Below are 22,338 nucleotides of genomic sequence, written 5' to 3'. Positions count from 1 at the left end.
CTCTGGGCTGCCCTTGCTTGAGCAGGGGGTTGGGCCAGGGGACCTGCAGGGGTCCTGCCCCTCTGAGCCGCTCCCCGACTGGGGAAAGGCCAGGTTAAGAAACGGTTTCTCTCAAATAAGCACACCTGCAAACTATTTACCTATCGTAAGACCCCATTTCGAGTAGCTAACAGAACACGTATTAATATTGTTCCCAAATAGATGGCTAAGAGTCAAACGGTGCCTCGACATTTTTTGAACGGCTTTGATTTCTGTTAATTTCCTCAAGCGCATTTTGCACGTGAACCCTAAGAGGGCAGGGCAGGGAACTCCGGGCCGGGCGGCAGCCTGGGTGACAACCGCCATTGCCAGCAGCACCGCAACCTGCGGCAAAAGTCACCTCAGGAAGCGAAGCCCCCGCTCCCCGCGCCACCGGCCGCGACCAAGCCGCAGGTGTGCCCCGGCCGGCGGCGGGAAGGCGGCGCGGCCTGCGTGTGGAGGCCCCGCCTCGGAGGGGCGGCGGGCGGTGACACGGCGGCGGCGGGAAGCGGCCCTCGCCGTTCTCCGGGGAGGCGGTGCGCCGAGGCCCTCCTGCCGTCGCCCTCGTCCCCGGCCCGAGGAGGGGTCTCCCTGCCGCGGTGCCGCCCTCCCGCTCACCCTTCCCCCGCGCCGGTGCCAAGCCGGGGCTGCCCTTCCCGCCTTCCCCGGGGGGAGGCGGCGCATCCCGCATACTCCCGCGGGGAGCGGGCGCGCCGCTGGCTACCCCCGCCGCACGGGGCCGCGGCGGGGCTGGGAGGGGGAAGCGGCGCGGTGCCCTCCCCTCCTCACGCCGCCCGTTCCTCCCGCCCTCCCGGTGCTGGCGGCGGCTCCTCCTCCCGCGTGTGACCCGCTGCCGCATGTGAGCGGGGAGGAGGGACGGCGCCGCGCGGGCCCCAGTGTGGCGGCGGCGGCAGGAGGAGGAGCGGGAGCCGCGGTGCGGCGTCCCCCCGCAGCCTCATCGCTGGGCCCCGCCGGCGCCCCGGGCCCGCCGGCGTTCCCCATGCCCGTGTGGTGCTGCCGCTGCTCCTTGGCCGGTCACTTCAGGTGAGGCGGCGGGGGCGAGCGGCCGGTGGGTCGAGGCGGCTGCCTGCTGCCCCCTCCCCGCCGCGGCAGCCGGGGGACCGGGTTGAGGGGCTCGGGGGCGGTGCTGGGGGGGGGGGAGACGGCGACACCGACGGGCGGGGAGCGCGGCCGCCGCCCCGGTGCTGCGGCCTCCGCGAGGCTGCTGCGTGGCGGCGGGGCTGCCCGGTGCCGCACGCCCCTCGGCCGCAGCGGCGCTGGCGGGCGGAGCGCGGGGCCGGTGGGCAGGGGCTGGCGGTGGCGCGGCGGGCAGGCGCGCAGTGACCTTGGGCAGCGCCGGGGCCGCGCTGGGAGGGGACCGGCGCCCGCTGATGCTCGGGGGCGCTTCTGCGTGCGGAGCGCTGCGCCGTCGGGGGTCCCGGCCCTGATGGGCATCGCTTTTCTGCGTTACTTAAAAAAAACCAACCAAACAAACAAAAAAACCAAAACAACCAGCCAACCAACAATCCCACGGTGTTAAATTTGCTTCCCAACACGTCAGATGGAGACCAAATTTAAATTCCTTTTATATAACGAGTTTTCTGTTAACCACCCACTACAGTCAGTTTGCTTTTTTTTTTTTTTTTTCTAGAACTATGTAGGGAATTCTAGGATCTTTCAAAACGGCTACCTGAAAAAGGCAGCTCTGATTTTAATAACCTGCAGCAAATGAGGGCAGTTGTTATGAAAGAATTACTTTCTTTTTCAAAAGGGAGAAGAACGTGTATGTGTATGAAGTGTTTTTTCTCTTAATGGGTTTTTCACATGAATTAAAAAAAGTAATGAACTGAAAAGCACTAAAAAGGGCAAAAATTGAAAAAAACAGCCCACAAACTCAAGCACGTTTGAAACTTAGGTGTTTGACAGAACGTAATTCTCGAGGTTATTTGGTATGACCAGCAGAAGGTAAAGTAAGCACTCGCTTTGGAACTGACTCATCCTTGTGCCCACTTGCATCTCTGCAGGACTATAGCCCGAGAGGTATTCTTACCAAATCCCCGGCACTGCAAAGCTGTCTGCCATGGCTTTTTTTTTTCAAGATCAAAACTTCTGGTACTTGGTGGCTTTCAGTGTTGTGCAGAGGTTAGGAAGATGGTGGCCCCGACTTAAAATCTTACTGAGCTCTGGCATGATGTCCTTGCAAAGGAAGAACATGCTCCTGACAGCAGTCCTTCCTCTGCTGCATGTGCACAATAGCTGAGAAACTCTGTTGCATGCGGGTGTTTCTATGCACATCTAGATTCTATGCTAAACCAGTTAGGATATCACATTCTACCCATCTAAGCTGCACAGAACCAACTGTTTTTATCATTACGGATTCTTTTGTAGCCTAAAGCAGTGCGCATATATCCCATAAAAGAGTTTTTGAAAAGTTTCTTTTGTTTTTTATCTCCCATCTTGCACAGCAAGTGTATTAAAACCACGCTAAAACATATGTGCTCCCTTTAAGGCTCGTTTGCAAAGCATAGTGTAGTTTGCCTTAGTTCACTTTGAGCAAAGGCTAGAAAATAATAGTCTACCTGTGCCAGTCTAAAAGGAAGTGAAAAAAGCAGCATGATAATTAGATACCCTTTCTCTGACTTCTGCTTGTCTTCATCTAGCTCCTGGTATTTGTTGCCTGTCTCCAAGATCACCAAGAGCTAATGTGCAGCTGTAAACAAACAGTAAGCACGTAATTTGCAACCTTTTGTTTGTTGTAGTGTAGGGAATAAAGTATCAAGTACTTTCTTTCTGAAATAAAAACACTCTTAGAATAGCTTCTCACCCTTTTTAACAAGGAAATAACCGTCAGAGAGATGTATTACAGTGTGCTGGTGCTGTTACTACTGTACAGCTCTGCCTCTAGTTTATTTCAGACTTCCCCCGTTGAGGAAAGGCTTTTGAAATATGTAGCAGAACCTTCAGTGTTGGGGGAGTTGAGGCAGCATGTAGCTTAAGTGGCTTGTTGAAGGCCATGGGAATTGGATCAGTGTCTTACGCTTTTGGTCCTTAGTAGTAGAAAATAGAAATATGTAGTGTAGAAAATAATTCCTGAAATAATAAAATAGCTTTTAAGATATTCTTGGGAGATAAATAAGAGTACTTTCATTTATTCAGTTAATAATTAAAACTGTGTTTGTAAAGAGAAAAAGTTTAGATCAGTTGATTGAGGTATTTTTAATGAAAAAGTTGCCTTTATTTTGAAGACAGTAAAATAACTGCTAATAACAGAGTATTGTTAATTTGCCCCTGCCTTTCTAGCTAAACTGATAGTGCATGCTTTTTCAATGAACTGGAAAGGCTTCAGAGGGGGCTCCTGAATAATTAAACAACAAACAATATAAACCAAGTCTTCGTAGTCTAGAAGCACGTTTGGAAGAGTTAACGAGAGCAACCAAAGTAGATCTTGCAGAGAAAGAACTGAGAAATCTAGGAAAATAACTGGGGGTGGAAGCAGTCTGCTGCACAGTGGCTGACCTGACTGCATGGCAATTCCTTTTATGAAAAGCTTTCTTTTAACAGTAGTAAAATGCACTGTGTCTAAGGCTTAACAGGGCTCACACTTTTCTCTGTCTTCACACCACTGGCAGCTTTAACCAGCCTTACTTCTACTCAAACAGAAATTCGTCGAGGCAAAGTCCTCTGTGCTGCTCAGCAGGTAGGAAGGGATGTGAACCGCTGCTCTTGTAGCTTAGCTATTCCTTCAGCCTTTGGTTGGCCTTAGAGTTGTTAATTGACTAGGCAGTGTGTATCCTCTTCTGATAAGGATAATGAGGAATGGATTTTGCTGTGTGTGGGATCAAAATAATGCTTGTTGGTTATACTTTTTTGGCTTTGTATAAACTGAAATTAGAAATCTGCATCTCAGCAGAACCATCTGTGCCTTCTTGTTACGCTTCTGTAGACTTTCTAGGAGAAAGTGGACTTTTTAAAAATCTTCTGTCAGAAAAGCTGTGCTGAAGCGTAAAATTTCGTAGATTGGATGAAGCGTATCTATTTTGGTCTTGGTTTTGCCAGTTCCATAGCTCTTAAAGTAAAGCATCAAAAGCAACTTTATTTTTGAAGAGACTGTTCTGATGACAGTTGAAATGTTTCATTTTAGTTTTTTCCCATCTGTCCTTAATTAGAAGTTACAGCAGCCCTGAAACAGAAGGACAGCTTTTGAATTCCTTTGTCCAGTATTTTGGTGACAGTCTTGGGAGGAAGATTAAAAGAATGCCTTTAATTGAAGAAACTGTTCTGCCTGGAGATTCCCTCCTTACTCTGCCTGTAGTAATAATAGGTGAGTTTTTTTCCACATTTTTGAGAATCTCTGTCACTGTCATTGCCTTTATAGACCTGCTGCATGAAGTCATTTATCATTAAATAACAAATGCTTAGCATCCTTGCAGTGAATATGTTTATTAGACTAATACAGTTGTTATGATTAATAAAAGTACCATAAAATTATGTTAAGGGACTTGCTATTGGAGTAATTTGATTTCAGATTGTGCTTTGACAAAATGAGCTGCATTATTTGACAGCAGATACGTGTGTCTTAATGGAAGAACTGTTTTGATTCTAGTGTTGATCCCACTGGGTTTGATTTACATGATATGTCTACTTCAGGTAACATGGAGGTTGTTGATGGCATGAGTAGCAATTTGTAGGGTCAGACGGGACAGTGAAAAGCATAACGTAAAATTTATGCTGTATGTTGGTTAGATGTTAACCTCCCTCCTTGATTGCCTTTCTCTTTGTTGCACCCATCACTAACGTCTGAATATTGTCCCATCTTTTCCAAGCTGAATCCAAGTCAATCCAACCAATTTAAAACAATACATTGTAATCTCAATTAAATAGTTAAGGGCTTGTACTCGTAACATCTTGCTGAATGACAGGATAGCAGAGGGAGCAAGCTCCTTAGGTATGTAGCTTAATTGAGAGTGCCAGGAGGATTTGTACTGGGCCAAGGTTTTTCAGCAACAGCTGGTCACCAGCTCCTTACCACCGTACCTTGATGAGGGGATAAAGAAAAGATCTGGAGTAAAGAAGGTTTTCAATAATATAGTCCAAAGCTGTTGAGACTACAGCAAACCAACAGCTTTAACTGTACTTGCAAACAAGCAGAGATTCCAGAGAATGATATTTCAGTGTAATGTGCTCACAGTAAGTCTCCACAACTTTGAAAGACTGGTGTTTGTACATTGCCTGTTAGCAAAGCTCTCTTCATGATAGCTTAAAATAGTGCTCATGTAATAGACTTATGTGGATGTGACAGACATGAATCACTTGCTCAGTTCTGTATCATAGTTGAAGAGCAACAGTTTTCTGGCATTTTGTCAACCTTAGTGTAGGTTTGCCATATGGTTAATGACTCAGTTTTCACTGTTTAGTTTTACAAATATGCATTATGCAAATACCTGTGCTCAATACTTACTTTGTCTAGAGCGCCTTTGTATGTGCTGACACTAAACGCAGCTGCCTTGACTATTTCTTCTTGAAAAACAAATACAGTACCCAAATGATTTTTCACAGATAATGTTTGAGACACTTCAGATCTTCTCTATTGGCAGCCTCTTATCACTAATTCATTGGCTCTCTGAAGAGCCTTAAAAGGGATCTAGAATGATTTAATAATGTAGAAGAATACAAAAATAGTTGTCACACTATATACATACATGTATATATACACACACACGCACACACACCGTCTAGTGCTTTAATTATCTCTGTGTACTTTCTAGTGCTGCCATCTTCTCATTGCACTATTTTATTATCAGAAAGAAAAAGATGGCACATATGTAAATAGTTAGTGATGGAGCAGTAACTTATATTTCCCTTTCTTTAACTTTCTTTAACCATCTCCTTTTTACCTCTGTAATGTCCTATTTAAGATTTGATTCTAAGCTTGTGCTGCATATTGTACTGCAGTTCTGCGTAGGGTGCTAAGCTACTGTGTAGTAAGTAAGTAACTTTGGTGCTGTACCTGTCTTCAAGATATTGGGAAAAAATTAATACATTCCATTTGAATGAGTTGGGACTGAAGAATTTCATGCTGGAGCTCTTAAGTCTAGAGTATGTTCTGTACTAAACACTTCCATCTTCTGCACTAGTTTTGATCGTTACTGTGTAAATGTAACATTTTAAATTTTCATCTGAATGACAAGGCTGTTGTGATGTTTGTAGCTGATTATTTGCTTTACATGTAGACACATAATGTAAATATGATTGGACTGTAGTTGACTGTTGATCGGGAGAAGCCTCTGCTGCTAGTCACACAAAATGTTAACTGCTCCTTAAATGAACAGGGTCATGGGGTTTTGGGGTATATTGATTGTGTATCTAAAGTCTGTATTATAATAAAATCTCCGTTGCAATCAGAGCCTTTATTGGAGGCATTGTGTGTAAATAAAGAGCGAACTCTTCAGGTATACATTTCTCATTTCAAAGAGAGTTGTTGGGGTTCCCTGCGCGCCCCCCCTCCCCCCCCCCCCCTCCTCCAGCCCAGGATGTCATGAAAAAATCATAGCAAGTCTAATTGCAGCTGAACCTTCATCTTGTGTTCTGAGAGCATATCCACAAGGGAATTTCTTTCCCTTGGACACAGTCTGCCCCAAGAATAGGAGCTGGGTTTGGATGGGCCCTCTGGATGGGCCCAGGGGAGTGGCTAGGGAGTTTACTGACAGTAATTCACCTTAGCATAATCCCATCCTCAGTAATTTCCTTGGCCCTTGCCAGCCTTTGTTTTGGCAACTTTAGCAATCCATTTGGTTCTTTTTAGTCTTACCCAGTAGGAATAAATAATCTTTAGCACGGCATCCTTGGGTATGGCACAGTTCTTTCTCTTTGTATTGTAGACTAGCGTCCTTTAGACCCCGGTAGGAAAAAAAAATCTAGCTATGCACTTGTAAAAAGAAACAAAATTCTTTACCATGTCCAAGTTGTAATTCCAAAAATAGTTAAGAATGGACTCTGTCATGGGAGTGTTTGTGAACTATAGGTATGAATAGAGTGTTTTCAGAACTTCATACGATTTTGTTCTGGATGGTTTCAGTGTATTGCTAAGGTTCTCTCTCACATCCGTCTCATGTGGCAAGTGGGTGACAGGAGGGGTGTGCATCTGTTTTAAGCTTTACTTCCTGGACTGAAGCATAGCCAGCTATCTCATGCTGATCTGTTTGTGGGAGGGTAGAACAGTGTGAGAGTAAGGAAGAGCATTTTCACTGTCTGAAAGATTGTTTATAGTCTTTTTTGTAAATGGTAAAATAGGAATGAAAGTGGTTTGGGGGATAATATAGGCAGGATCAGCAATACGTAAAACTTTTATTACAGATTTTTGATTTAACTGTCGTGAAGATCCCAATGGTAGAAATCCACGGCTTGCTTAGTCTTTTCCAGTGTTTTATGGTTCTTACAGTATACAGGCACTCTATTTTTGGCTCCATATTTGGGTGCAGAAACAAGATTGTTTGATAGGAGCCATTGTGCAGTCTCACATACTTAGTCAGGTTTTAGGCCTTTGGAGAAAACATGCTTATTGAAGATTTCTATTAACTTTGTAGTCTCAGCCTTTGAAGAACTCGTCTGTAGTGAGCCTACATGATTTTAGTGGAGCCCATGGCAGTGACTGGTCTATGCATGCAGCATTGGGATAAAGTATGGGATATATTGCCACTGGGGACCAGAGTGATGAGTGTAGTCTAGTGGAGGAGTAAAAAGAGATCTGATGTATGAAAAGGCTGGGAATGAACAGGGTCTCGGCAAACTGATGGGGGATTTAGGGACTGGGAAATCAGAAAATGGAGAAGGGACGGGCATTGGAGAACTGGGATTGTTAACAGGTAATGGAAATAGCGTGTGCAGAGGTGATGGGGAACAGGACATGACGGGTGAACTCTTCAGATCAAGAATTGAAATGGTAGGAAGAGCTAACATCCTAACAATGAGTGCTGTATAAAACACGAATAAATTAGTAACTTTGTCTTTACCCCAGAATTTGAATAGTGTGTGGTAAATACCATGTGTGCCATTCTAGTTAGAAAACAAAGACAAAATACTGAATAGTGCCTCATTAGGAGAACACTGTGCTTTTCATTCAGTTAATGAGCACGAGGAGCTATAGAAATAACAGTGCATAGTCACATGTTTAAATTCTGTACCAGAGCCTATACTTTCCTGACTTTACCTTTCCCTAGCTTTTGTTATCTGACTTTGCAACATGAATATTACTTCCATATTTGCATGTCATAGATATGGTCCGCTACTTTGTTTAATACTAGTCAAATAAATAGAAATAATTACGGTAGTGTTTTGGTCCCACACATTTCACACCTTCAATAACATTTTGAAAAGTTTTAAAATTGCAATAATACACATATATTAATTGAATGCTACAAAAAGGATATAGAAGGATGTTTGAATTTAGATTGTTGCTTAATGTTGAATGTGGTCTTACGAGTTTCTTGTACTTCACCACTTACCTACTGTAACTGTCTTCATTCAGCTTTTACATTGCTGTTGTGGTGTGTCTGTAACTTCTCATCTGACTTGCAGTCTCCAGCTTTCTGCTTGTCTCTTACTTCCTTTTATTTTATGGGAAGACCTGAAGAGCATATGCTCTAGATTGTCTTTCTGTTCTGTGTTTTTACAGTACCCAGTGTAAGTAGGAAGGCAATGTTGTAAGGTGGCAATAATATTCAGGTATCACTATGATTGACAGGCAGACCAGATCTTATCCATTGAACCATTTTCACACAAGAATAGTGATTTCGACATACTAAATTATGAAACTCCTTTATATGCATTTTCTTTCATCATTTAAACAGTCATATGTACTTTTCTTGTTATCTGGAAAAGATTCTGCTCAGTTTATTTGGAGGAAGTTCCTATGGCAGCCTTTATTTTACTGTGAAGTTTATAAGCTGCCTGGAATCAGGATAGTATCGCATTATAGTACTTTAATATGATTTTGCTGCTGCTTATTTAGCGACAGAAACTTTATTGGCATTTTTACTAAAGCGGTAACTTCTTTCTTTAATAGGAAATGGACCTTCGGGAATTTGTCTTTCTTACCTGCTCTCTGGATACAGGCCATATTTATCTCCTGAAGCTATACACCCAAACCCCATTCTACATACGAAATTAGAAGAAGCTCGACATCTTTCCATTGTTGATCAAGTAAGCTTTGGTTACCAGCTTGTCTAGCTCTTTTCCTGCTGCAAGCTGGATTATGAAACAGTAGGCTTTCTTTAACAATCCTATTTAAAATGCTTTTGCAATTTACATAAATAGTGCCATAGACAAGAACAGGCTTAATATTCTCACCCCATAGAGAATTAGACCGCAGTAAAGCTCAGTAACTGCGTGGTCTCAAACAACAAGCTTTATCTCTTGGCCTCTCTTTTTTTCTACCTGTAAAATAAAGAGCAGTATATACCTTCTTCAGTGGCTTGTAACAAATTATATATGTAGGGCACTTCAGATGAAAAGCAATACACTTTAAGTGCTGCTTATCCAAAACAGTTCTGCAGATTGTATTGTGAAGAGCCAGCCTACTCATCTAAGGGTATTTCTAATGTGTTAACAAGTTACTTTGTTAATTTAAATAGAATAAATTCATGAGCACTAGATCCAATCCTGGGGCATGTGGTGGGTTTTGTGGTTTTTGAGGGCTTTTTGTTTATGGTGTGTTTTGGTTTTACAATCTGCCCTTTGCATTGTTCCTACTACTTGCCAGAAGTATCTAAAGCACCACTTGGTCAGTGAGTAGCTGATGCAGGAATTCCAGCTTTCGTGTCCTAGGATGTTCAGGCACTATTGTCAAAGAACACATGCTGCTAACATACTTGAAGTTAAAATCTTCCTTAAAAAGTACGATTCTCATAAAGACTTCATTTTTAGTAACGTTAGGGACATATATCCTCTATAAACACAATCCATTTTTCTTTTCTCAACAGTATGTATCCTTCAGTGTTTGTCTTGTACTCACAATTGCTCTTCTGCTATATTTGTTACCCTCATATAATCCTAGTTTTTTCTGATTTGATTAGTTAAATCTTCTTCATTATTTTTCTCCTCCCTTGTCCATTTGCTTGTCATGTTATTGTTTCTATTTACCTCACTGTTCTACTGATTGACTACTTACAATGCTATCACTAACTGTATTGTCTGTGTGACTAGTTTATTTGAAATACAAACATGCATATGTATTTGTAGTGGAGAAGTAGGGGTTGTTTGACTTTGGGTTTTTTTGTGGTGTTGGTTCTTTTTTTCCCCCAATTCTTTCTTCAAAACTGTAGTCTCTCTTCAAATATTTGCTATTGCATTGTAAAATTTTTAGAACACAGCTGATGAATAGATGCTGAAATGTGAACATGTTACAAAGTTTTCTGCTTTATCAAAATGGGGCTCCTAGAGATACTAGTAATTCTTTGTTAAAAGGAGTCTCCTATCTATAAATGCAAGTGTCACTAAGTTGCTCTGATCTCTGAGTATTTGTCCCTGTATTTCTTTTTTAAAGTGAATTTCAAATGCTAACCTGCCCCAGTATTACTGTGTGATTAACATGTAGTTTTTGCATGAGTGAAATGTATTATTCAGACCTATAGAAGAACTGAATCATGGCAGTTTTTTCTGAAAAGTGTTTTGATTGAATCTCTGCATTAAATACCTCTGCTTAAAATGCAGCTTGAACTAATTGTGTTTTCTGTTGAAATTCAACTTCTGTACATCAGAATAACATGATGAACAGTAGAAGCTGTGTGAACATACCACTTTTTCCATATTTTAGGATCTGGAGTACCTGTCTGAAGGCCTCGAAGGGCGTTCTTCAAACCCAGTTGCAGTGCTTTTTGATACATTGCTTCATCCTGATGCTGACTTTGGGTATGACTACCCACCTGTTTTGCACTGGAAGCTAGAACAACATAATTATATTCCCCATATAGTGCTTGGTAAAGGACCACCTGGTGGGGCTTGGCATGTAAGTAAAAATTTCCTATCACTTCTATGGTAACTTGATAATTTTATGGTTTGGGGTTTTTCTTACCATCTAAGGCTGGTTTAGATAGTAATGGCAGTTTCAGTTGCAACTGCTCAATTACCAAAGCCCAGATATGTTGGGGAAATGAGAAAATAAGGAAAAGATTGTCCTTCATTTGGGGATTTGTGACCATTACTGTTGTCTTATATGGTTTTTTTATTAGCTTAAATTTAATGAATTATAATGAAGAGTATTTTCTATGACTTTTTTCTCGTCTGCATTGTTTCCAGGTACTTCAGTACAAAATCTTAAATCTTAATGTGTCCATATGGTGTTAGTTTCACTTTTTTTTCTTCTTGTTTTGTATGTTAAGTAGCTTGCTTTTGATTTCCCTTTCACTTGTTCTGTCTTCACCTTCTGCTTTATTAGATAATGTAGTTGCTCAGTATCTAACTGTAACATGACCACAGTTCATCAACGCTTCATGTCATGTCCTGGTATTGTTATGTTCTGGTATTTTATTACTCTGAATGAGTACAATGAGAAAAATGTCACTGTATTTTACATTAATGTATCCATTTTAAATGTATCTGGTCATGCATCTTGGGGTTTTTTTCTCCATAGTCCATGGAAGGCTCTATGCTAACAATCAGTTTTGGAGACTGGATGGAGTTGCCTGGCCTCACCTTTAAGGAGTGGGCAGCTAACAAACGCAGGTAACGATATTGCATAATTAGGGTTGTATATATAATTGTAGTAGGGTCACTTAGTTGCTCTAAGAATCCAGATAACATTATTTTAAGAACTGGAAAACACTCAAACTTCATTGTTCAAAGGGAGACTTCTTGTATTGTTTGTTAAATTGCCTGATGGCACTGGAAATTATTCTGCTGTATGTACTGTGATGGAAAAAAATGGACAGTGGTCAGCCAGAGTAATTGCTTTAAGAGCATCAAAAGCATACATACAAGCAGTGGTGTGTTTTAGCAGCATTTCACAAAGGAGTACTGTTACGTGAGCAGTTTTGATCAGAGTTTAAAGGAAAAAAATTACTGTCTTGTACAAGCTCACTGTTCTTACTTCAGTTATATAATTAGTTCATAAAGGTCTGTGTCATCAGATGAACCTAGGAACACTCTACATAAGCTTTTTCTAGAATTTTAATTTTCCTGACTTTGTTCTAGCAAAATTAAAGGAAGTTGTTCTTGTACCACACAGGGCAAAGAAGAATTACTTGGGCATATGTCTTTAAGGGCAGACTGTTACTCATTTCAGGACAAAACTTGTAGTGAAGAAGCTGTACCTTTGTTCTTTAACTGCTTTCTTAGATAACCACAGTAATCTTGCATCCTTATTAACTGAAATCCCATAAGCTGCTTATTATCTGAAGCTAATTTGTTTATATTATAGTTTTCAACAATACTAAAACCAGCAGTGTTGACCTGTTATACTACAACTAAACTAACATATTTAAAAGTATTGATGATAATGAAAACTTACAGTCATGTAAAATAGTTCCTGAAGTTTCATTGCAACAGGTGTCACACTGTAGCATTATCCTCTTCAATAAATATCTCAACAGGATTTTCAGAGTAGCAACTTGAACATTTAGAAGTACATATGCTATTAACTTGTTAATCTATGATAACCAAGTAGCTTGATTTCCTGTAAATATGCTTTTAAGCATAATTCAGTGGCAATCCCGATATTCACTGTTTCTTTTGCCTTCTTCCTAGAGCTTACTTCTAAAGAAGCACAAATTCATGCACCTGTTCAAAATAATTACATTTTCAGCTTACTTTTTCATACATGTGAATGCAATAAGCATTGGAAAAGCATAGATGTAATGTGAGGATTACAGTGCAAAAAATTTTTTATTGGACACTTGGACATGATAATCCTCTTTACATAGTTGTATTAAGGTTGCGTGTCATACTTGCATTGTTCATTCCTGTGATATGGAACAACTTGATTTGATACTTACTGAACTTACCTGTACCCAAGGGAGAGGTCTTTTGTAGAGTATAATAAAGAATACTTGCCTCCAGTAGTACATGGAACCTAGGGTTTAAAAAATAGCACTTAACAATTACTGTAACATTTAGTTACTTATGTCCTAATCAAGTGTATTCTCACGGAGTACAAGTTTAGCCAGTATTGTATTGTTGACAGTTGTGATGCTAAACTGGCTTTGTAAAACACTTCCATACAGACCTACTGTGATACTGCAGAGTTTTGTTATACTTGTTAATCACCTTATCACTTTGCATGGTAAAGATTTACAGCTATTAAAAATGTCAGATTGTCTTGTATATCAGGAATCAAGAGAACAAATAAAGGTTCAGTTATCTTAAATTTGACTGCCATGTAGTGTGTCATACATGATATTCACATTTCTGTACATTAACCAGAACCATTTAATTTTGTTTCAGAAATATAAAGAGTGATCGAGTAATGCCAGAGGAGATAGCTTGTTATTATAAACACTATGTTAAAGTCATGGGCCTCCAAAAGAATTTCAGAGACAATGTTTACATCACATCAGTATCCAGGCTTTACCGAGGAAAGGATGATGAAGATAGAAGTCAACTAAATGAAAATATGTCAACACAGCATTTGGAAATGGAAGATGGACAGAAATCACTGATTAAGAGAAATTGGGAAGTGAGAGGTTATCAGCGAGCAACGGATGGTTCTCATGTGCCCTTCTGCCTCTTTGCTGAGAATGTGGCTCTGGCCACAGGAACCTTTGATTCTCCTGGCCGACTTCAAGTTGAAGGAGAAGACTTTCCTTTTGTGCTTCATTCCATGTCTGACTTCGGAGCTGCTATCAGCAAAGGAAAGTTACGTGGGAAGGCAGACCCCGTGTTAATTGTGGGTGCTGGACTTACAGCAGCTGATGCAGTACTGTGTGCCTACAACAACAACATCCCAGTAATCCATGTGTTTCGTAGAAGAGTTACTGATACAAGTCTAATTTTCAAACAATTACCTAAAAAGCTTTACCCAGAATACCATAAGGTCTATCATATGATGTGTACTCAGTCCCATACGGTGGACTCCAGTCTACATTCTGCTTACACAAGTTTCCCTGAACACAATGTGCTTTCCTTCAAGCCTGAAATGAAGTGTGTTCTTCAGAGTGCCTCCGGACTGAAGAAAATTTTGAAGTTTTCTGTAGCCTTAGTTCTGATAGGTTCTCACCCAAATCTTTTCTTTCTAAAGGACCAAGGACATAGCATAGGTCATCACTCTAACCAGCCCATCACGTGCAAGGGGAATCCTATAGAGATTGATCCATACACTTATGAATGCACTAAAGAAGCTAACCTCTTTGCTTTAGGTCCTCTGGTGGGAGACAACTTTGTACGGTTTTTAAAAGGAGGCGCACTGGGCATTGCGCGATGCTTGGCAATAAGACAAAAGAAGAAACATGAGTTGATTGAAAGTGGGGATGGAGGAGGTGATGGGGTACCATAAATGAGACATTAGAAACTTTCACATACAGAATTGCAGATGTAGTCTAACAGAACACTCACTGACAGTGGAAGTTGATAGCAGTCACATTTCTGTTGTATACAAGTAACCTGCGCTTGTATTGCTTGGTAAAGGATGCTGATACTACAATACTTCACCTTTTCAAAATACAAAAAATTGATCTGCTATTACAACTGATCTCTACTTAACTGGCATTACTTCCAGATAAACAGAAAATGAGACTAACTTATATTGACCTGCCTGTCATCTCTTGCTCAGCTAAAAGAGCAGACTTCCTGTGGGAAAAGCAATGCCTACCAGAGTGGCTTTACATTTTAGTGTCAAACGTGACAAAATATTCTTACCATGAAATTAAAATAACTTCTAAAAGCAGAAAGCTTGCATAGTCCAAAGTGATTCTTGGTCCCAAAGCAAATTTGGAACCTTCTGCTTGAAAGAAAAATTTTATTTATTTGCCATAGTAATACAGTAATACTTGGAATGAGCACTTAGTAAAATGGTTTTTACTATAAGAAGGATTTCTTCTACAATTTTAAATTATCCTAGTTGGTAACTGGAATAAAAGAATAAGCATTCCCATTTAATCTTTAACGCATGATTTGACACAATCCATTAATGTTTTTTCACTCTATGCCTATAGTTGGGGGAGTGCAGAAAGATTTGAGATGTTCCCCTACAGTGGTATGTACATTTCTGAGAATACTCATTAACATAAACAATAAAGTACTGATGTAAGTGCTCTTATTACAGTGTCAATATAATGAATATCTAGTGTACTACTGAAAAATTAAGTACATAAGAAAAATTAAGGGTTTTTTTGCTTCCTAGCTCAGGAAGACTGAATGGGATCACTTGACTGATGAAGGTGGGTGATAGATATCCTCATCTCCCATTTGAGCAAGTGTTGGTTATTTCTCTTTTTTTCTAGAGCAGCACATAACACTAAAACTACTTTAGCCTGCAGTTTCTGAAACTTGAAAAAGGGTTATATCTCACAGCCAGCTAAAAAACAAACAAACCAAACCCAAAACAAACATGCCATAGTTCCTATAAATCTTAAAGCTCGTTATGAAAGACAAAGACTTAACTTGTACCTACCTCTGAATTGAAGTTTCACCTTTCTGCTCCATAATGTGAGACCTAGATTTCATTTGCTGGGTTTTAGAGAAGTTAGTTTACCTAAACACACTCATGGGTTTTTCACCATAGTGAGGCAAGCAACAGCTTGTTCGAAAACTTACTTTATATTCCAGAACTCTCAATAGACAAAAAGTGCTTGGTTTTAACTGATTTGTTACCAAACATTTTACTTCAGGTCCAATGCGATGGAATAGATGTTATTTATTTTTTTGTTGAGGGCTTTTTGTGTTGAAGAATTTCATGTTAGTTTAAGGTATTGTATTTGCATGATTAAAATCTCCGTATTATAACTTGAACAGATTTTAAAAAGGAAATTAGGCTTAGACTTTTGTGAAACTGCTAGTGCTTGCTGGTTTCCCAGCTGTCTAACTTTCATAAGTTGTAGATACCAATATGCAATAAATGCCTGTTTTTCTGTGCCTACTGAATTATGGGGTTCTGTGGCTGCTGCAGCCCTTTATGCATCTGAGTAAGTTACTCAGACTTTGGACATACAAGTTGAAAAGGTAAAGTATGCAAGGACTGAAATGACTATTTTCAAAGGAAGTCCAAAGTAATTTATGAAATGATGCTACTACTAATAATAAATTTTAGTTTAGAGCCAACTTAATAGCATAAAAATGAACACAAATGAAGCAACATTTATATTAATTTCCACATTGCCTCCATGGTTGGATTTAACAATGCATTGTCAATAGTAGTTAAGATACTTTTTATACTGATATTTGAGCTGGTTTTAATTATGCTAAATTCTAGGCTTATTCATAATTGAATTGAGATTCTATAATTTGCTGCCTTTGGCCGAAACTGTGTTATATATAAATCTATCCTAAACCTGTGATAGCTGATAATTTTAACTGAAAATCAGTTTTGTAAGTGCTGAATACTTGATTATAGAACTTCATTGCAGTTAATATATTGGGAATACATCTGTGCTGTTATTAAATTCCTTGAGTTTTGTGTCGAGATAAATGTCTGAATACAACGTATCATAGCATGTTACCACTTTTTCATTTGTCATGTGAAACCATCAAAACAAAGGAGGCCATTTACTTACACTTATTTTGGAAAAAGGGGAAAAAAGCTTCAAACAGCCAAATCTCTAGCTTCAGCTGCTGCAGCTACTTAAAAGCTGTGTGTGTTGTAGTGAAAAATTTGTAGCAGAGATTTCTGTCCTGTTACTGCAGTAAAAGATAATTCTGTACTATTACAGTACCTTGGGGTTTAACTGTCTTTTTTTATTTTTCCTTTTATCTTGCATGTATTTTTGGATTAAAAAGTTGCATGTGAGAAGCCCTTAGCTGGGCAGAGAAGTTCTCGGTAGTCATGTTTATTAAGCCAGTATAAAAATACTTTTTTCAATCAAAGCTTTACTAAAAAAATAATCCTGTTTCTTCTAGGAATTGCTAGGTTTAAAGTTGTAGCTGGACTTTCTTACTTTTGGGTTTCTTCGAGAGAAATTCCTGTTTCTCTCCACTGTGGTGTTTTTCAGAGAATGAGAAATGTAAAAATTTAAGCTTTGCCTTAGGATAGTTTTTACCTAAAGCATTATATCATACTGACTGCATTTCTTGTGGCTCAGATGTTGGCACTGAATAGTCGTCTTTTGGGGAAATACTTTGTTGCTCAGATTACAAAAACCCCAACAAACATCTGAACTTCCTGTATGGTATAATACAGTTCCCAGAAGGGAGCCTGACTGCTTCTTTCAGCTTTCCTTTCAGAGAGAAAGATAAGCTTTTAAACATCATGGATTTAAAAAGGATGCTTTACTACTTAAGCTTTTATTACTAAAATACAGACAGGAAGAATATAATTTTTAGCTAAAGGACTTTAATTTGGGTTTATAGAATTGGTAAATGTATGGTAACCCATACTGTAGATTTTCTAATAGGCTACTGGGAAAATGTCTCTTACATTTGGGTTTGGTTCTTAATGCTGAATGTGTCTCCTAGATAAAATGCTGCTACGATTATTTAAGTAGTATTGAGCTGTTGGGCTGGGAGTAAGATTTTTTCATAGTAATTCCCCATACAGTCTGCCTCATATGTGATGATGTAACGATAGGTGCTTATTAATGAAGGCACCCAACAGGGCGGTAGGAAACGGCACTGCCTTTCTTTTAGGTTCCAGTAGATGACTGATTTCTGCTTAAAACATTTTCCACGGAAGAGTAAGGCTAAGTTTCACCCTGGTGAGTAAATGCAGAAATTGTTTCTGCAAGTGATCCAGAGAGAACAGTATCTGAGCTTGTCAGTGAACGCGTGGAAAGAATATAGCTCCCAGAAACAGTACCTATACATTGAGTAAAGGACACCAGAGCGTGTCCTGCAGCTGTATGTCCCTAGTCCTTGGCACTTAGGAAATTATTGGGTCATACTGTATTTTCCTTCTGGCCTGGTGACTGTAGGCCCCCTTTTTTAAACTGATTAATTTCATAAAGGATGGTTGCATAATGAAAAAAACCTAAATTTGTAGAAGTAGGTGTCAGTAACTTGTTTCTCTCATAGCTCAAGAACTATGAAAAGAAGGCTAGAGCCAGAAATCCAGAGTACTTATTCAAAGCTGGAGGAAATAAAGACTCAAACTTGGAGGCAGGCCCGACCAGCATGTCCAGTTGAAAGGAAGAAAAGGCCATTTTTAGGCCAACTTCTTGAGAAAGAAAGGGTGTAAAATTTGCAAACTTCTAGTGAGTCCTCACTGACAGCAAGTGATCACCTGTGAGGAATGACGGGAAGAAAGCAGAAATGAATCTGAGCAATATGAACTGCAAACTTTAAGGTGCTGAAGTGAACCTATGCAGCGTTGATGGGCCGGTGGTCTCCCACCCTCGTGTGTCAAGATCTGCCAACCGTAACTTCAGAGCTTTGTGCTGGAGCCCTTAGTCTAATGTTGCCGTATATTTTTAACTGAAGTTACACTGAAGTGCAACACACAACATAGGAAGTAGAAGCAATTATATTTGCTGCAGAAGCTGTAGTACTGGGTCAGTAAGGTGGTGTGCCAAGAGATGAGACTCTGTTGTTCTGGAACCATGTTTTCTAATTCTGAGAAAGCAAGCGCGTATTTTCATGTAATGGCGGAATCTGTGCTGTAACTGTGCTAGCTCCCAAACTTGTCTGAACAGCAAGAGGTAGCACATGTATGCCTTAAAGGCAGCTAATAATTTGATTTTATTATCATCCATATAGTAATGATTTCATTTTGAAGAAGTTACAGAACAACAAATGCTGAAAGGTTTATACTGTTACATTTTAATTCTAGATAGTATTTTAGAACCTTACAATAACAGTGTTCCATCATCATTGATTATTTTTTGAGATAAGAGCAAGATGGGAGCATAGTACCTCAAATGATGTGAGAGCTTTTTGGATGCTTACTTCCCCCTTTTCCCCTTGCCCAACTTGAAAGAAAAGTCACGCTTTATTTGCAATAACCATAATACCTGATTCTATTTACCAGAAACAATGGAAACTGAAACATCCTTTGACAGAGAAAGAAAGGTTTTGGTGACATTAGGGGTACACATTTGAAGCGAGGATATTGAATTATGAACAGCTCTTCTTCTGAAAAAGACCATATTTTAGGGAATATGGTATACTTCAGTTATTTCACTTTAACTAATTTTTGAAGCTTGATTATACAAGGAATTGTGAGGTCATGGATTAAATTGGTGTAAGGAACAAGGATTATGGGGGAAAAAACATTTACAGTATAATTTAGTAATTACAGTGAACATAAGCTCTGTTTTAAAGATTATTTTGTCTTTGCAGGCACTACAACATTTCAGCTCAGGCAAACCCTGAACCTACGTTCACATTACATCTGTCCATGTGCTAGGTGATTTTCTAACGATAGTTTTGTACTTACAGGGCATACCAAGCAAACTCAAAACGCAGAGGTCATCAGTAGTCATTAAAACCAGGAAAAAAACCCCAACCTTCATATTGTTAGCTCTCTTATCCTTTTTGAAACAACTTGTTGTGGAGATTTAAGTTAATCTAATTTTCATTTTCCTCCTCCATCTCTTTATTCTGGGATCACTAGCAATGCACAAGTATCAGCGTACAGTGGATGCTTCAGTAAACTAGAATTCAGATTCATATTCCTGGGCACCCTCTGTGGACTCGCATACCAGCATAAAGAAAGCTAACGACTAGGTTTGCTAAATAGTCACAAAGTAGTATGGAATCCTGGCAATTTAAATTCTTTTTTAACTAGCTGTAATAAGTAAAAAAAGTTCTCCACAAATATAAAGCTAAAGACAAGGCAATCAAAGAGATTGGACAGAGTTCCAGGGGACACTCTGAGGAGAGAGGGGAATGGTTCATTTTTTCATCAGTTTGGACTCTAGCACCAGCATTTACATGAACTCTTGAGTTATTGCTGTTTAAGAACTGATCCTGCTTTCTTATATCTACCTGGCACAATCTGGAGTGTCAGTACTCTGATCTTGCCTGTTTCTGTTAGGATTGGTATGCTGGTTGTGGAATTACTTCGAAGTAAGATAAAGGCTTGTATTTATCTACCTGTGTGTTTGTTCACACACGTGATACACCTGGAGATACTATGTAAATGTAATTTCTGTGTGTCATGCCTCCATTTGCTGCTTTTGCTGGAGTATGCTTGGGTCATACCCCCTTTTTCAGATGAGCAATGTCAACTTGTACAGAACATCTGCTATCAGCTGAAATACAGTCTCCTGAGCTGCAAGCAACTTGTGAGCAAAACCACAGCTTTGATTAGATGATAAGCCCGCCTAAGGTTTGCATGCTAAGCTTGTTTCATCTTCGTGTGTGAAAACTGATGATGGACTGAAGGCTAAATATTAAAAGTTTCACCTAGAAGTTAATTTTTTTAGTTTGGAAAAGTGGGGAATTTTTAAGTCAAAGGAAAAAAACCGGGGAGGAAGAGGTGTTCAGAAAACTGTAGTATTCAAAAAGAGAAAGGTGTTGATTTGCTTGCATCTGGTGCTGTACCCACTGCTGGAGAGAGATTGTGCTGGTCAGAGCTGGGGCAGCGTAGTATGGGCAGAGCGCTAAAGCAAGTGGCTGTGAAAGTTGCAGTTAGGGAGATCTGATTTTGTCTAGCATTTTCATAACTATTTCCCTGGAATGTGGAGATGGCGGTTATAAAGGCATTGTAAGAGGAAGAGTAGAGGTGTAACAGTAAAGATGAAGGTTCAGGTTTTGCCACATTTAGCTTGAAGTTCTAAGGAGATACCAGAATGCAACTGGAATTTGTGAATCAAACACCAGATGCTGCCAAATGTGACTTGAGGACAGATTCAAGAAATGGAACAGAGCAAGAGGAGCAGTTTTGCAGGAAGAGGAGAAAAGGCAGGAAAATAAGGACTGAGGAATCACCCGTGGTAAGAGGAGAGCTGGGAGGGAGGGTGGGAGGTAGGTCTATAGCAGAGACTTCAGCTACTGTCTCAGTTAGGATGGTTGACGGTAAACACGTGGAATAAAGCCTCTTTGACACGTCGGGAAGGAAGGTAGTGAACGGGCTTAGCCCTCCAGAGGAAGCCAGGGGGGAGGTTGGTGGATGGAGGAGACTGAAACTGAAAGCAAAGACACACACTTTCAGCATACAGAAACTGGTGCAATGACGCAGGAGAGGCCAGCCCTGCCGCATCAGTCCCCCATCGTTCTGGGAGAAGATGGGGAGTAAGGGAAGGAGAAAAGGGGGCAGCTCAGAGATGTTAATGGACAGAAACAGAAAATAAATGTCAACAGTGAGAATCGTCGTAATCTTGCCAAAAAAGGCAGTGGCTTCCCCAACTGATGTAGGAAATATGCGAAGTTTGCTGAAACGCGTGTGAGTTAAACTGAGAATTAAGCATGTTCCTGCAGGGATACAGCACCCATCCTCTGTTTTAGTGGCGCATGGAGTAATTGAACCTGCTTTAAACTGTGTTCAGCTAAGCTGCTGAATACAAGACTGTATTTTAAAAAGCCTTGCTAATAAAAAGTATATTTAGTTTTAAGTATTGTGTGCATCTCCTTCCTGTGAGCAGGGTAAACAATAAATGCTATAAAAAAAAGCAATCCCTACAAGCCTTCAAACAAACTTTGTGTTACACAGAAAAAATGCAAGAAACAAGATCTGAAGATAAGTTTCTGGTTAGATGTATTTTTAGAAAAAGAGCATCATATTGTCAAAAAGGTGGCATACTTGCAGACTGTGGGTTGAGGCAGATCAGAGAAACCTTAGATGTCGTATCAGTTGCTGCACTTTTTTTACCCTTCCAAAGAAAACCATAGAAATTCTCTCGGAAAACTGCTGAACTGAATGTCGAAACCACAAGCACAATCCTCACAAAGTTAAAATATGGCATGCAGCAAAACTAACACAAAGTTAATTGCCCTTGCTTGTGCACCCAGCTTTTGCTTTAACTGTTAAAACCGTCTTTATGTCAACCCCTCAGTTTTCCCACTTTCACCCTTCTGATTCTCTTACCCCACGCTGCTGGCGAGGAGCAAGTGAGCAGCTGCAGGGGGCTTAGCTGCCTGCTGAGGTTAGCCTACAACAGTATGTTTTGTAAACTGAAGGAAACATTGGGCCAAGTTAATTTAATAGTTCCAGGGGTAATGCAAATACTGGTGTAGTTTATTGGATGTTCAGGCTCCCAAGATTTGGATCACGTAATCACATCCTTTATCATCTACCTCAGAAAC

At 40.2% G+C, this 22,338-nt stretch overlaps 1 protein-coding gene across 3 annotated transcripts; it reads left to right on the top strand.

Moving 5' to 3' along the window:
- The first annotated feature begins 533 nt into the window (after nt 1-533).
- Nucleotides 534-16,971, top strand: OSGIN2 (oxidative stress induced growth inhibitor family member 2). 3 transcript variants are annotated; one of them, XM_055799348.1, is made up of 7 exons: nt 534-1,062; nt 2,679-2,741; nt 4,185-4,339; nt 9,080-9,216; nt 10,829-11,020; nt 11,645-11,736; nt 13,453-16,971. In XM_055799348.1, exons 3-7 carry the CDS (start codon nt 4,273-4,275, stop codon nt 14,498-14,500), a joined length of 1,536 nt encoding a protein of 511 aa, XP_055655323.1. In that variant the 5' UTR covers nt 534-1,062; nt 2,679-2,741; nt 4,185-4,272; the 3' UTR covers nt 14,501-16,971. The 3 variants fall into 3 exon arrangements, with proteins under 3 accessions (XP_055655323.1, XP_055655322.1, XP_027633555.1); XM_055799347.1 differs by lacking the exon at nt 2,679-2,741; XM_027777754.2 differs by lacking the exons at nt 534-1,062; nt 2,679-2,741 and adding an exon at nt 2,791-3,715.
- The last annotated feature ends 5,367 nt before the right edge of the window (nt 16,972-22,338 follow it).

This window comes from Falco peregrinus, chromosome 3 (assembly GCF_023634155.1).
Source record: "Falco peregrinus isolate bFalPer1 chromosome 3, bFalPer1.pri, whole genome shotgun sequence".
NCBI lineage: Eukaryota > Metazoa > Chordata > Aves > Falconiformes > Falconidae > Falco > Falco peregrinus.
This window is presented reverse-complemented; position numbering and strand designations above follow the sequence as displayed.